Raw genomic sequence first — 14,263 nt, 5'->3', positions numbered from 1 at the left:
TTTATTTCAAAATATCTGTCAGCAAGTATGTCTGTATCAATACAGACCCAAAAAAAGCAGTGCAAAGGCTTGGGAGCGTCAGGGGTAGCGGAGGAACTGACGGAGAAGGAAGGAGCCTGGACTGAGCCAGGGTTGTTGGGTGTGGGTGGGAGAAGTATGGAACAGGTTTTTTTTGGGAGGGGAAGAGAACCTCCCCCATGTAGACCTTGGCTGCTCCAAAACCTCTCCCATTCAGTCAGGCACATCTGCCCCATCCCCGCACCTCCCATCCCAATGGGTCTCTGCAGCCTCCTCCCCCATCCCCATGTGGCCATGTACCCCCACTCACATTCAGACCCTGGCTCAACCCTGTCACCCCACTAGCTTTGAGCCCACGCCCTAGTCTGTCCCCTCACTAGCCATTCTGAACCCCAGTCTGGGACCCCCAGCAGCCCCGTGTGCCACACACTGTCCTAATCTGGCTCCATGGGCCAGGTGCTGTGATGAACTTCTTCTGAGGGAAATATGTGCCACTGCATGCACACACACAAAATTCCTCCCCACAGAAAATACAATCTGCTCAAGAAGTGCTGCAGTTCTACCTTTTGCCCACCAGAGGCCACTGTGGCATGAGAACAGACTGCTGCATTCCTGCTGTTGCCTGTTCTGGCGCCACAGTGACCTCTGGTGGGCGAAAGACAGAACTGCAGCACTTCTGGGGCAGATTGTATTTTCTGTAGAAAAAAATAAAATTAGGCGGGACACATGAATTCTGTGCATGCGCAGTGGCGCAGAAATCCCCCAGGAGTAATACTGGATCAGCTCAACCGGCCATCTAGCCCAGTATCTTCTCTTCTGACAGTGGCCAGTGCCAGATGCTTCAGAGGGAATGAACAGAACAGGGCAATTGTTGAGTGATTCATCCCATCGTCCAGTCCCAGCTTCTGGGAGTCGGAGATTTAGGGACACCAAGAACATGGGGTTGCGTTCCTGTGCATCTTGGCTAATAGCCATTGATGGACCTATCCTCTACGAACTTATCTAATTCTTTTTTGAGCCCAGTTATATTTCTCGCCTTCACAACATCTCCTGGCAACGAATTCCACAGGTTGACTGAGCATTGTGTGAAGAAGTTCTTCCTTATGTTTGTTTTAAACCTGCTGCCTATTAATTTCATTGGGTGACCTCTTGTGTTCTTGCATTATGTAAAGGCTTAAATAACACTTCTTTATTCACTTTCCCCACACCATTCTTGATTTTATAAATCTCTATCATATCCCCCCTTAGTCGTCTCTTTTCCAAGCTGGACAGTCCCAATCTTTTTAATCTCTCCTCATATGGAAGCTGTTCCATACTCCTAATAATTTCTGTTGCCCTTCTCTGTTCCTTTTCCAATTCTAAAAACTGGTTACTAACCTTTTTTAACTGTTGTTCTTCAAGATGTGTTGCTCATGTCCATTCCATGCTAGTTGTGTGCGTACCACGTCCACAGTTGCCTGAAATTTTTCCCTAGGTGGTATCCATTAGCCCCCTCTGGAGTTGTGTGCACATGCGTCGGTATAAAGGATGCCACTGGCCCCGCGTCCTCTCAGTTCCTTCTTGCAAGTAGCTCCAACAGAGGGGTAGAAGGGCTGATCATGGAATGGACATGAGTAACACATCTTAAAGAACAGCAGTTACAAAAGTTTAATAACCATATTTTTCTTCTTCAATTCTTGCTCATGTCCATTCCATACTAGGTGATTCACAAGCAGTATTCCGGGAGGTGGGCTCAGAGTTCATGGACATGTTGACTGCAATACTGCTCTCCCAAAACGGGCATCATCATGGGCCTGTTGGATGATGGCATAGTGGGAAGCGAAAGTATGAACCGACCACCAGGTTGCAGCTCTGCAGATGTCCTGGATTGGTACCTGTGCGAGGAATGCTGTCAATGAAGTCTGGGCTCTTGTAGAATGAGTGATCACAATGGCCGGAAGCGGAATCTTCACTTGCTTGTAGAAAGCTCAGATACAGGTGATTTATCAGGACGATATCCTTTAGAATGACACAGGTACCCTCTCATCCTTTCCTCTATTGCTATGAAGAGTTGCATGGACTTGTGGAAGAGCTTAATCCTCTTGATATGAAAGGTGAGGATCCGCCTAACATCCAGTGTATGACGTTCCTCAGCGATCTTGTGAAGTTTTGGAAAGAAGACAGGTAGAAAAACATCCTGGTTGTTGTGGAATTGCAACGCCATCTTTGGTAGTAAGGTGGGATGGGGGCGCAGTTGGACCTTGTCCTTGAAGAATACCGTATAAGGGAGTTCTGACATCAGGGCTTTGATCTAAGAGGCCCTTCTAGCCAAGGTGATCACCACCAAGAAGGTGACCTTCCAAGACAGAAGCAGTAGGGAGCATGATGATAACACATGGAAGCGAGTCCCCAGGAGCATCAACTGAACCAGATTTAAGTCTCATGGGGGGGTGGGGGGGATTGCTTTGCAAACCTGAGGATAGAGTCTTTCCAGCCCCTTGAGAAACCTGATCGTCATCTCATGGGAGAACACTGATCTGCCATTCACTGGAGGGTGCAAGGCTGAGATGGCTGCCAAGTGAACCCTTGACAGAGCCAGACCCTGATGCTTTAGATGGAGCAGATAGTCCAAGATAGACTGCAGAGAAGAACGGGATGGAGAGAGAGGTTCCATTCAGAGGCCCAACAAGTGGAACGTTTCCACTTGGCCAGGAAGGTAGCCCTGGTGGAAGGCTTTCTACTACCTAGCAAGGCCTGTTGAACATGATCCAAGCAGGCCTGTTCTTCAGGGTTCAGCCATGCAGCAACCACGTTGACAGGTGGCCAGGGAGACCAGGCGGAACCTCAGTTTCTTGAGATATATGTTGAGGCGACACAGGTCCAGAATGGGCCTAGCCCCCTCCCCCCTTTGGGATTAGGAAATATCGGGAGTAAAACCCCTTCCCTCTCAAGTCTCGAGGAACCTCCTCTATGGCCCCAAGATGTAGGAGGCTTGCACCTCCTGGATGAGAAGCTGCTCATGAGAAAGGTCCCTGAAGAGGGAAAGGGGTGGGGGATTGGAGGGCAGGGTGGATGAAAATTGGAGGGTGTAGCCAACTGTTACCGTACTCAGTACTCAATGAATGGTCTGATGTTCTATATGACCATGCCAGGCTGAAGGGTGACAGGCAGTCCAAAAACAAAAGGGGAGATCGATCTGGAGTTGAGATTGGTATATCTCCCTCAGGCATACCTTCAAAAGGCCTACCTGGCCCTGCCGGGATATCTATAAGAGCCCGACTGGGAGGCTGTGGTTGGAGGGAAGGGTTGGCGTCACTTATAACCCTTTCCTTTCCTCTTGTCGGACTCCTGCCTGGGAGGCACCATGAACATGGGAGGCTGTTGGGGCCTAAGGTGCTTCCTTGAAACTGGAGGTATGTAAAGGCCCAAGAAACAAAGACTGGCCCTTGAGTCCATCTGTTCCGAGATCAGGGAGGTGCTCTCAAAGGGGAGGTCCTGAACAGATTGCTGCACTTCACAAGTGAGGCCAGAAGATTGGAGCCACAAACAGCACCTCATGGTGATTGCAGACACCATAACCCTGGCTGCTGAGTCGGCTGCATCCGGTCGCCTGGAGGGAGGTCCTGATCACAGTCTTTCCCTCCTCTAGGATGGCCGTGAGCTCCTCCCTTGACTCCTGTGGCAGGGAGTTCTTAAATTTGTATAATGAGTCCTACAGATTAAACTCGCATCTCCCTAGCAGGGCTTGCTGGTTGGATACACATAACTGGAGACTGCCCGTTCAATAAAACTTATGTCCGAACAGGTCCAGTCTCTTGGCCTCTTTATTTTTGGGGGTAGCACTCAAATGCTCCTGTCTGCCCTGCTCAATTGCCATCGACCACACCAGAGACCCTGGGGAGGGAGATGCAGGAGAGGGTAAGTAAAGGTACTCAAACCCACTGGCTGGGACATAGTATTTCTTTTCTGCCCTTTTTGAGGTGGGGGCAGAGAAGAAGGAGTCTGCCAGAGTGTTCTGATGGGCCCATCACCACTCCGTTAATGGGCAAGGCCATTCTGGAAGGAGCAGCTGCAGCCAGGATGTCGAATAGGCTGTGTGCTGACTCCTTAAGCTCCTCAACTTCTAGGCCCAAGTTCGCATCAACCCTTTTCAGGAGCTCCTGGTGGGCCCTGAAGTCAACCTGTGGGAGTGGGTTACTAGGGCCTGTGACAGTCTTGCCTGGTGATAACAAGGAAGAGGCCTGTGCTGGAGGATGGGCTTCCTCCTCCTCCACTTCCACCATGTCCACTGGGGCCATTTCCTGGTTGTCGGCACTGGGGTCAGTATCGGGGTCAGGGTCTGGTGCCAGGCAGAAAGAAACAGTAGCTTGCTTTTCTGACACCACCGAGTATGTGCAGTGGGAAGGGGGCCCAGGTACTGGGGGAAAACCCCAAGATTCCAGTACTGCCACTGCGTCAACCAGTGGCCCGGTGGCCAGGTGCTGGCAGGAGGGCCAGTACTGAAGTCAGGAGTGTAGGCTGGGTACCTGTAGGTCTTGGGGGGAGCAAAGGATTCCTCTTCAGATTCCAAAGAGGATTCCTTCCCTGGAGACCATGGCAGTGCAATACCCACTTGCGCCTCCGTGCAGCACCAGGGGACCAAAGACTGCTGCAACAGGACCGTGGAGGGCTTGCCCCTGGATGGTGCCACAGTGGTCGGTGCCACGGTGGAGCTCACCGCACTCTGCACCTTTCTGTCCTCCATTGCCTTGGTTGACGAGGGGTCCTGAAGGCTTGGCGGGATTGGGAGGGACAGCAGGTCCTTTGCTGCCTGGAAAGCCTCAGGTGTTGAAGGGGCCAGCAGATGCCCGACCCCACAGCTGCTCCCCGGAGTCTATGATGGGTCCTGTATCAGATTCAGTGCTCTAGGTGGAGTCGGCAGCACCATCAGAGACTCTGGGGAGGAGGTGTAGTTCAACACAGATCTCACTATGCTAGTTGCACCCCACTTGTCTCTTCCCTGCACCGGAGAACGCCCTCTCTTGGTGTGTTTTTTATGCCTCTTCCTTGGCACGGGGATGGAGAGCAGTGCCAGGAAGAGCATGGTGCCAGGGGAGCGCTCTGCACAGGTATCGAAGTGCTCAGCGTCGATTCGGCTCCAAGGCTGATCTGAGGGCTGCCCCCATAAGAATGGCCTTCAGCCGAATGTCTCTATCCTCTCTAGTGCAGGGTTTGAAATCCTGGCAGATCTGGCACTTCTCTTTAACATGGACTCCCCCAGACACTTTAGAAAGCTAGTGTGAGGGTCATTAAATGGCATCAGCTTGCTGCACGAGGCACACGGCTTGAAGCCCGGGGACTGAAGCATGCCCAGCACCTGGGGCGAAAATTCCCTTGACAACGGGGACAACTACTAACATTACTGTATACACTAATTCTAATTAAGAACTATATATACTAACTACAATACCTATATAAAATACGAAGAGAGAAAGTCCAAGCCACTGGGAAAGAAGCCATGCTACAGCAAGAGGGGTCGTTCCAGCAACCGTCACAGATGGTAAGAAGGAACTGAGAGGGCGCAGTCCAATTTCTTCCTGGCCATGGGTTCCTGCTTGGTGGCCATGACAGAGACTTAGAGGATACCAAGGGTGGTAGGCGCTCAAAGGAGAATGGTGAGGTACATGATGTGACTGTAAAATGTATAAGCCAACTCTGAATCAAAAGATGGATCAGCCTCCCCCAACCAAGTGGAGGATTGTTCCTAGATGTTGGGATTGATCTCAGGAACCTGGAAAAGGTGGCCCTGGAGAGAACACAGCTGACTTCCCTCTGGATAGCACCGCATGAAGAGGCACATGGGAGTCCACGGTACCACATGCTAGGATAAAGCCACCAGTAAGGCTACAATAGCAACTGTCTGCGCTGGGCGAGAAGACTCTTGCATGGCCAATGAAACTGGTACCGAGAGACTCAGAAGGATCCCTAGCCACTGTATAAGCCTCGGGTGTCAACAGTACTGGGAAAGTCTCCTAGTGCTGAGACATCAAGGGCAGCACCGTTGCACTAGAAGGAGCCACTTACTGGCCAGTCTCAATGGGCCGGGGCTGGGGCCAGTGCCAACAGTCCTGCCTGAGCAGTTGACTGCTTCAGAGAGTGCCTTGACCTTGAACACAGTGTCTTTGTCCACATTCTTGCCGCTGGAATTTGAGCCAGGGAACCTTGATCTCCCAGATACTTTGTCCTTAGACACCATCTTCTGCTGCCTCTTCTTCAGTACCCAGGAGGGAGAATGGCCATGAGGATCAGCAAGACCAGGAGGAGCACTTCTGATGGATTCCAATGTGTTCGGTACCTACTCTGAGCGGGAAGGCTCCAAGAGTATGCACAGGACTGCCTCCATCGCAGAAACGTAAACCTGGCCTCCCTGTCCTTCTTGGTACTTGGTTTAAAATTCCTGAAAATTTGGCATTAATTGTGAATGTGAGTATCCCCAAGACACTTCAGGCAACTGGACTGCGAGTCACTCACTGGCATCGGTTTTTTTACAAGAATGGTAGGGCTTGAAGCCCGATAATCTAGGCATGCGCCAGCACCAATCACCCATGAACAGAAACTGAAGTATTTAAAAATACATTTTAAAAAGAAACTTACTTTTGTAATTACAGTACCTAACATTATGTCTACTAATGTATTAAAATGAGTACCAACTATATATAAAACACAAAATGAGGAAAAGACTTGCAATAGCATGATCTCACACTTCAACAACCATCATGGGCAGTCAGAAGGACCTATGAGGCATTGGGGGTGCCCTTTATACTATTGTGCAGCAGCACGAGGCGGCAGAGGGCACATGCACTGCCTCGATGGGTTACAGCTGAGGGAAAAATCTCTGACAACAGTGCATAGGACATGCACACACCTGAAATGGAATGGACACATGCAATAACTTGAAAAGAAATTGATGCACACAGAACACAGAGCCCTTATGCTCACTATTACACACATGCCTATTCATTTATAAAATGCATCCTCTAAAAGCAGACATGTTTGTTCTACTCAGTTTCTCCAGGGACTACTAGCAAACGCATTCCCTGGAAAAACTGTAGGGTTTGACACTACCCCCCTTTCTATCCTATGCTCACCACATACTTCTTTTACTTGTTATTTTCCCCACCTAAATGCATAGATTGAGAAGGCCAGAAGGGATTATGATCATGCAGTCTGATCTCTTGCATAATATATGCAATAGAATTTGATTCGTGCATATCTCAAAGTGTAAAAAGGGGGTTATTGAGGGATGCACTGCAGCTAACAATCTGAAATAGAAAGGGAAAAAGACCAGCTATTTGTTTTCAAAAGGAAAACTGGCTGGCCTGTTAGGAAGCATGGGGAAAGGATTGGGAGACTCCAGAATGGAAAGGAGAGAAATGGCTATAGAGAAAGTTAATATTTGGAGAACAAGAGTGAGAAGTGGTGAAAAGGAAGAGTGTGAATGCAAAGATGAGTAGGAAGAGAAAGTATTTATTAATACTACATGTTTCATTCACATTATGGAACATACAATCTGGCATACAGCTACATGAAGTTGTGTAAATATATATGCAATCCACTTGTGGTCCTTGGGATCTGTGATGTCAGGGCCGGCTCTAGGCACCAGCAAAACAAGCTGGTGCTTGGGGCGGCACATTTTTAGGGGCGGCATGGCCGGCGCCAGAATGCCGCCCCTAAAAATGTGCCCCGGCCGCCCTAGCTCACCTCCGCTGCCGCTCGCGCGCCGCTACTCGCCCTCCCTCCCAAGCTTGAGAGCCTGGGAGGGAGGGGAAGAAGCGGCGCCCGCGCCGCGGCCACTCGGAGTCTCCCCCTCCCTCCCAGGCTCTCAAACCTGGGAGGGAGGGGGAGATCCTGAGCGGCCGCGGCGCTCGAAACAGCTGTTTCGCGCGCCGCTGCTCCCCCTCCCTCCCAGGCTTGAGAGCCTGGGGGGAGGAGGCAGGGCTGGGGATTTGGGGAAGGGGCGGAGTTGAGGCGGGGCCGGGGGTGGGGTAATTAAAAAACGGGGGGGGCGGGGGCGGCCAAAATTGTTTTTGCCTTGGGCGGCAAAAATCCTAGAGCCGGCCCTGTGTGATGTTGTGTACCTGATCCGCACCAGCCCTGAAAGGGTTAAATGTTCTTTGCAGGCCGAGGAAGCCCTGCCCCTCTGACTCTGGTGGGCATGCTCAGCCTGAAGGCAGAGTATAAAAGGAAGCAGCCCAACTCAATCTGGGCAGGCTGCTGAAGGGGGAGGATGCAGATTCTCACCAGGGAGTGGCTACAGGTCCCAACTACAAAGCCACGGCACACAGAGTTCCAGACGGACACCAGTCTGCCTGATGAGCCCAGAGAAGAGACCACACCGGCAGAAGGGTACACCACTTGAGGACCCCAGAAACCCGGGAGAACCGGGGAACATCGCCAAGAGAGAAAGGGTAAGAAGCAGCCCAGGGGACTTAGACTTTCCTCCTGTGAGTGACCTGAGGAACCAGTCACTGTGTTTCGGGAGTATCCCCACTGACTCGGTGGTGAGCACCCCGCACCACCGCCAGGGCCCGAGACTACGACTTGGAGGAGCAGGGAGGGCCTGTAGTAGTAGGATTTTCAAGTCCCCGTACCCTGGATACCACACACATAGGTGGCGCCCCCCACCCCTACCCCAACGGGCCAAGCGGCCACACTGCCCTGAGAGGAAGGGCTGCTTTATTGACTCCAGCCATTAGGTTACGCTGCCCTGAACGAAAGGGTCACTCTATTGACTCTAGCCATTGGCCACGCAGCCCTGTGTGGAAGCGCGACTTTATTAACTCCAGTCACTAGGCAATATGACCACATTTTATAGTAAGGGTCATCAGCATAGGACCTAACTGGCTGTGGGACCGCCTCTGACCTTTCTTTTGACCACATGAGACCTGACACCCCATCAAAGGGGGGAATCTACCCCGCGACAGGCTCCTACAAGTTGTCTATGTTGCTCTAAATCCTGCATCACTAGTTTAAAGACTAAACCACAAAACTGTATCTAGCTATAATTCAGGATGCACCTTTCTGACTGAATCACCTGCTTCACATAAGGTGTTTTGGAATGCAAATATCTAATGTTGCTTTGCACTCTGGGTGCCACCAATACCCTTTCAAAAGTTCAGAAAATACTGTGATGGGAAAGAATTCACACCACCATTAAAAAGCACCCACTTATCTCCTCATACTGTCCTTATAATACAATGGATTATTGGCTGTAAACTATAAATAACACTCCAGGTAGATGAAAAGCAGACTTCTATCATGCAATGAACTAGTTCTCTAAACTGCCTGATCAATGAAAATCTCCAAGATTTTTTTCATTAGTAATACTGGACTATGTATTGTATCTGCTGTCAGACTTCTCATGCTTTATGCTATCTGAAAGACTTCATATACCATCCAAAAGAATAGGATCCCCATCTGCCAGTGTGGACTCTCTTACCTTCATTTCAATAACAGTTTGTAGAGCTTTTGTCTTGGCTGAGTCAGGGGCATTTTCAAACCGACGATGCATCTCCTATAACAGAAGAACAAGGAGGAAAGAGTGAAAACAATGATATTTCACTCCACTCCACGGACTCCAGGGAATGTTATCAGAACCTTCTCTTTCTAATGCAGCAGAATTCTACCCTTCTACAGCCCTCTGATGTTTCCAACCCTTCAATCTTCCTTTCACATCATAGAGGACGGGCTGCAGTCCAGTGAACAGAACTCTAGCTCAGTTACACAGGCACAATAGAAACTTGGTCTTTGACCACCAAAATAAAAATATCCAAAATAAACTGTAAAACTGACGTACTCAAAATCTCCACTACCTTGCTGGTGAGTGAATCCTCCGTTTTTTAAAGGCAATTGTCTTCACATAGAAGATAGAACTATTTTAAAGAAGATAAACATAAACGAGATTATTGCTGTTTTTATTAAACATGCTGTTGTGAGCATCTGTGTTGATAATGCTCCTTTCCATATTTTCCACCCCCAGAGTAGCAACCACCTAGTTACCTATGATGAAAATCTCCCTGCACAGAGGCTGAAAGTAGCTGAAAAAACATGATTGGATAGCAAGTTGCTCCAGAGGCTCACAATGTGCAAAGGGGAGGATGACAAATGCCTGTGTGATATTTCTGTAGATATGTAAAGGGCACGCACTCAGGTTGCTAGAGTGTTCCAGAGAGCTGCCTAGAGAATATAAATGGCAACAAGCTGAACTGCTCTACAGCACTTTCCAAGTTGCTGAAGGATACAAATAGGTAGCTGGAGAAAAAACGGATCTGTTATAGTGTATCTGTCCCTCTTCTCTGTATTCATCTTCAAAAATGAAGAGCAGGCCTTTAGATGTTAAATGTATGTATCACCCTCATGTCACACACTACGATATTAAATACGAGAGAAATGTAGGCAACCAAAACATTGCCATACCCGAAGTACACTGTGCTATGGTGCACACAAATCTAAAATGTTATTGCACTTTACCTAATATAACAATTTAGATTTCCTGGCCCAGACAAAAAAGAATATTCACTCACCCTTTCCAAAAGGTCAAAAAGGTTCTTTGCCCCCATATAAACAAGCAGGGCCGGCTCCAGACACCAGCCCAACAAGCAGGTGCTTGGGGCGGCCAAGGGGAAGGGGCGGCACATTGGGCTGTTCGGCGGCGGGTCCCTCTCGGAGGGAAGCACCTGCCGCCGAATTCCCGCCGAAGAAGAAAGCGGCGCGGTGGAGCTGCCGCTGGAGTGCCGCCGATCGCGATTGCGGCTTCCCCCCCCGCCGCTTGGGGTGGCAAAAACCTTGGAGCCGGTCCTGAAACAAGCAAACAGAATTTGCAAAGCTGATTTATATAGTGCTTTCAAAAGATATGCAAAGATTATTTAAAACTCTGTCAGGTAGGTAAGTACCTGCTGATAGGGTAACTGAGGCAGAATGGTGAACTGATTTGACAAAGACCACAATGGGAGCCTGTATCAGAGCAAGATTTAGCAATCTGGAATTCAGGTCTCTAAATCTCTAGGCCATTCCATTTCTTGCCTTTAAAACACAGAACTTTCTAGATGTTTATACTTGTATGTGATGACGATACAGCCAACAATCTGTGTGTGTCTCTCTCTCTATATATATAATTTGTGTATTTTCTGAGATGCTATCTTTACAGATAAATGTCAGTCTAAACTGAAAACCTATTAGTAATAGTCAGCTAGCAAATAAACCAGTACACATAGGGTTTAGGCCAGAAAAATCTCTAAAAATACACATGCTACTCTCAGATTTGACAATGAAACAGAGAGTACCTTGTCAATGTTTTCACTGAGGCCACACAGAAGAAAAGCCACACAACAATACCAGTTTAAATTCCATAAATATCTGTTAAGTGGCTTTGAGTAAATACCGTCTGAAACCAGAGGCCCCAGTTTACATCTTTAAAAATACTCACTGAATTTAAAGCCTGTGTTTACAACTCCATCAAGAGTGAAAACATGTTTAATGGAAGGTGAAGAGAACAGGGTTTGAATTCCATGTAATTTATCATTATCTTCCAGAAAACACCATCCTGGCCACTATGGATGTACACCAACTACACCAACATTCCACACAAAGATGGACTACAAGCCATCAGGAATAGCATCCCCGATACCATCACGGCAAACCTGGTGACTGAACTTTGTGACTTTGTCCTCACCCACAACTATTTCACATTTGGGGACAATATATACCTTCAAGTCAGTGGCACTGCTATGGGTACCCGCATGGCCCCACAGTATGCCAACATCTTTATGGCTGACTTAGAACAACGCTTCCTTAGCTCTCGTCCCCTAACGCCCCTACTCTACTTGCGCTACACTGATGATATCTTCATCATCTGGACCCATGGAAAAGAAGCCCTTGAGGAATTCCACCATGATTTTAACAATTTCCATCCCACCATCAACCTCAGCCTAGACCAATCCACACAAGCGGTCCATTTCCTAGACATTACTGTGCTAATAAGCGATGGTCACATAAACACCACCCTATACCGGAAACCCACTGACCGCTACACTTACCTACATGCCTCCAGCTTCCATCCAGGACACACCACACGATCCATTGTCTACAGCCAAGCTCTAAGATACAACCGCATTTGCTCCAATCCCTCAGACAGAGATAAACACCTACAAGATCTCTATCAAGCGTTCTTAAAACTACAATACCCACCTGCTGAAGTGAAAAAAACAGATTGACAGAGCCAGAAGAGTACCCAGAAGCCACCTACTACAGGGCAGGCCCAACAAAGAAAATAACAGAACGCCTCTAGCCGCCACCTTCAGCCCCCAACTGAAACCTCTCCAGCGCATCATCAAAGATCTACAACCTATCCTGAAAGATGATCCCTCACTCTCACAGATCTTGGGAGACAGACCAGTCCTTGCTTACAGACAGCCTCCCAACCTTAAGCAAATACTCACCAGCAACCGCACACCATACAACAAAAACACTAACCCAGGAACCTATCCTTGCAACAAAGCCCGATGCCAGCTCTGTCCACATATCTATTCAAGTGACACCATCATAGGACCTAACCACATCAGCCACATCATCAGGGGCTCATTCACCTGCACATCTACCAACGTGATATATGCCATCATGTGCCAGCAATGCCCCTCTGCCATGTACATCGGCCAAACTGGACAGTGTCTACGCAAAAGAATAAATGGACACAAATCTGACATCAGGAATCATAACATTCAAAAACCAGTGGGAGAACACTTCAACCTCTCTAATCACTCAGTGACAGACTTGAAGGTGTCAGTTTTGCAACAAAAAAAACTTCAAAAACAGACTCCAAAGAGAGACTGCTGAACTCGAATTAATATGCAAATTAGACACAATTAACTTAGGTCTAAACAGAGACTGGGAATGGTTGGGTCATTACACTAATTGAATTTTTTTTCCGCCATGTTAAGTTCTCCTCGCACCTTCTATGGGTCATCTTGATTATCACTTCAAAGTTTTTTCTTCTGCTGCTATTGATAGCTCATCTCAATTGATTGGCCTCTTACAATTGGTATGCGTACTTCCATCTTTTCATGTTCTCTGTATGTATAAATATCTTCTGTCTGTGTGTTTCACTCTATGCATCTGAAGAAGTGAGCTGTAGCCCACGAAAGCTTATGCTGAAATAAATTTGTTAGTCTCTAAGGTGCCACAAGTACTCCTGTTCTTTTTACTCTTTCTTTGACTTTCCTAGTTCTCAAACATGTATGTAGGGGAAAGAGGGAAGAGTATTGAAGAGAATTCTCTGCAATTTTAAGCATGCGGAAAGACCCCATTAATGCAAAGTGTCCTGTTTTGAGCTACAAGAATTTTCCCTAACTGCCTCTGGCACACAACTTACAAGTCTGTTTCCTGTATTATTGTTAGGAAGAAATGCAGTAACTTGTTACAAAAGAAAAAAAATCTTTCCAAGATGTTCAATGAAAGAGGGAGACCTGGAAGAGCAAAGGGCAAATACAGAGACTCTGCCAAATTGTATTGTACAGAATGTTATTTTTATTCAGTAGTACTAAGTACTTTCCAAATATGCAAAGACAGACCCTGCCCCAAGAATATAAAGACTGGGATGAAGACAACAATGACTGAATGGCAGGAAACAGATATAACGCACCATAAAAGCAGTTTCTTTTAGGGGGTTCTGATAGCAACCTTTATCTTTAAATCTTGCAACCTTTATTTGAGAAGGGGGAGGATAGTTCAGTGGTTTGAGCATTGGCCTGCTAAACCCAGGGTTGTGAGCTCAATCCTTGAGGGGGCCATTTAGGGAACTGGGGTAAAAAATCTGACTGGGGATTGGCCCTTCTTTGAGCAGGGGGTAGGACTAGATGACCTCCTGAGGTCCCTTCCAACCTTGATATTCTATTATATCAATCAGCCTTTAACACCCTACATTGTTTGCAATAGGACTTTGTTCTTTAGCACAGGAAAAATTCCCACCAGCATAGAGAAGCCTTTTGCTTAGCCTATGAAATTCCACTCCGATTTGGTTGAGCTATAAGGTATTGAAAAATCACCATTTCCCATCTCTGGAGTGTGGTATTAATGCTTAATTTTGCTCCCCTGCCCCAGCTGCAGCATCGATTGCACTGGGAACCCCCAGGAGCAGAGACTCAATCTAGCTGCTGCTGTTGCAGCAGTGAACTGACAGAGATGGATAGGATGGGCTCCAAGACAGCACAGTGGCCAGAAGCACCATCTCTAG

The 14,263-nt window shown here is 47.9% G+C and overlaps 1 protein-coding gene across 1 annotated transcript in view; it reads right to left on the bottom strand.

Annotated features, from left to right (window-relative positions):
* Positions 1 to 14,263, bottom strand: part of ERC1 (ELKS/RAB6-interacting/CAST family member 1) — a 569,800-nt gene that overhangs the window by 425,926 nt on the left and 129,611 nt on the right. The window contains exon 4 of the mRNA XM_065406940.1: positions 9,476 to 9,550. Within this exon, the coding sequence (XP_065263012.1) occupies positions 9,476 to 9,550 (75 nt within the window). The remainder of the gene's footprint in view (positions 1 to 9,475; positions 9,551 to 14,263) is intronic.

The sequence above is a fragment of the Emys orbicularis genome, chromosome 1 (genome assembly GCF_028017835.1).
Source record: "Emys orbicularis isolate rEmyOrb1 chromosome 1, rEmyOrb1.hap1, whole genome shotgun sequence".
NCBI classification, from domain to species: Eukaryota; Metazoa; Chordata; order Testudines; family Emydidae; genus Emys; species Emys orbicularis.
The sequence above is the reverse complement of the archived record's forward strand: the minus strand, read 5'-3'. Positions and strand labels throughout refer to the sequence as shown.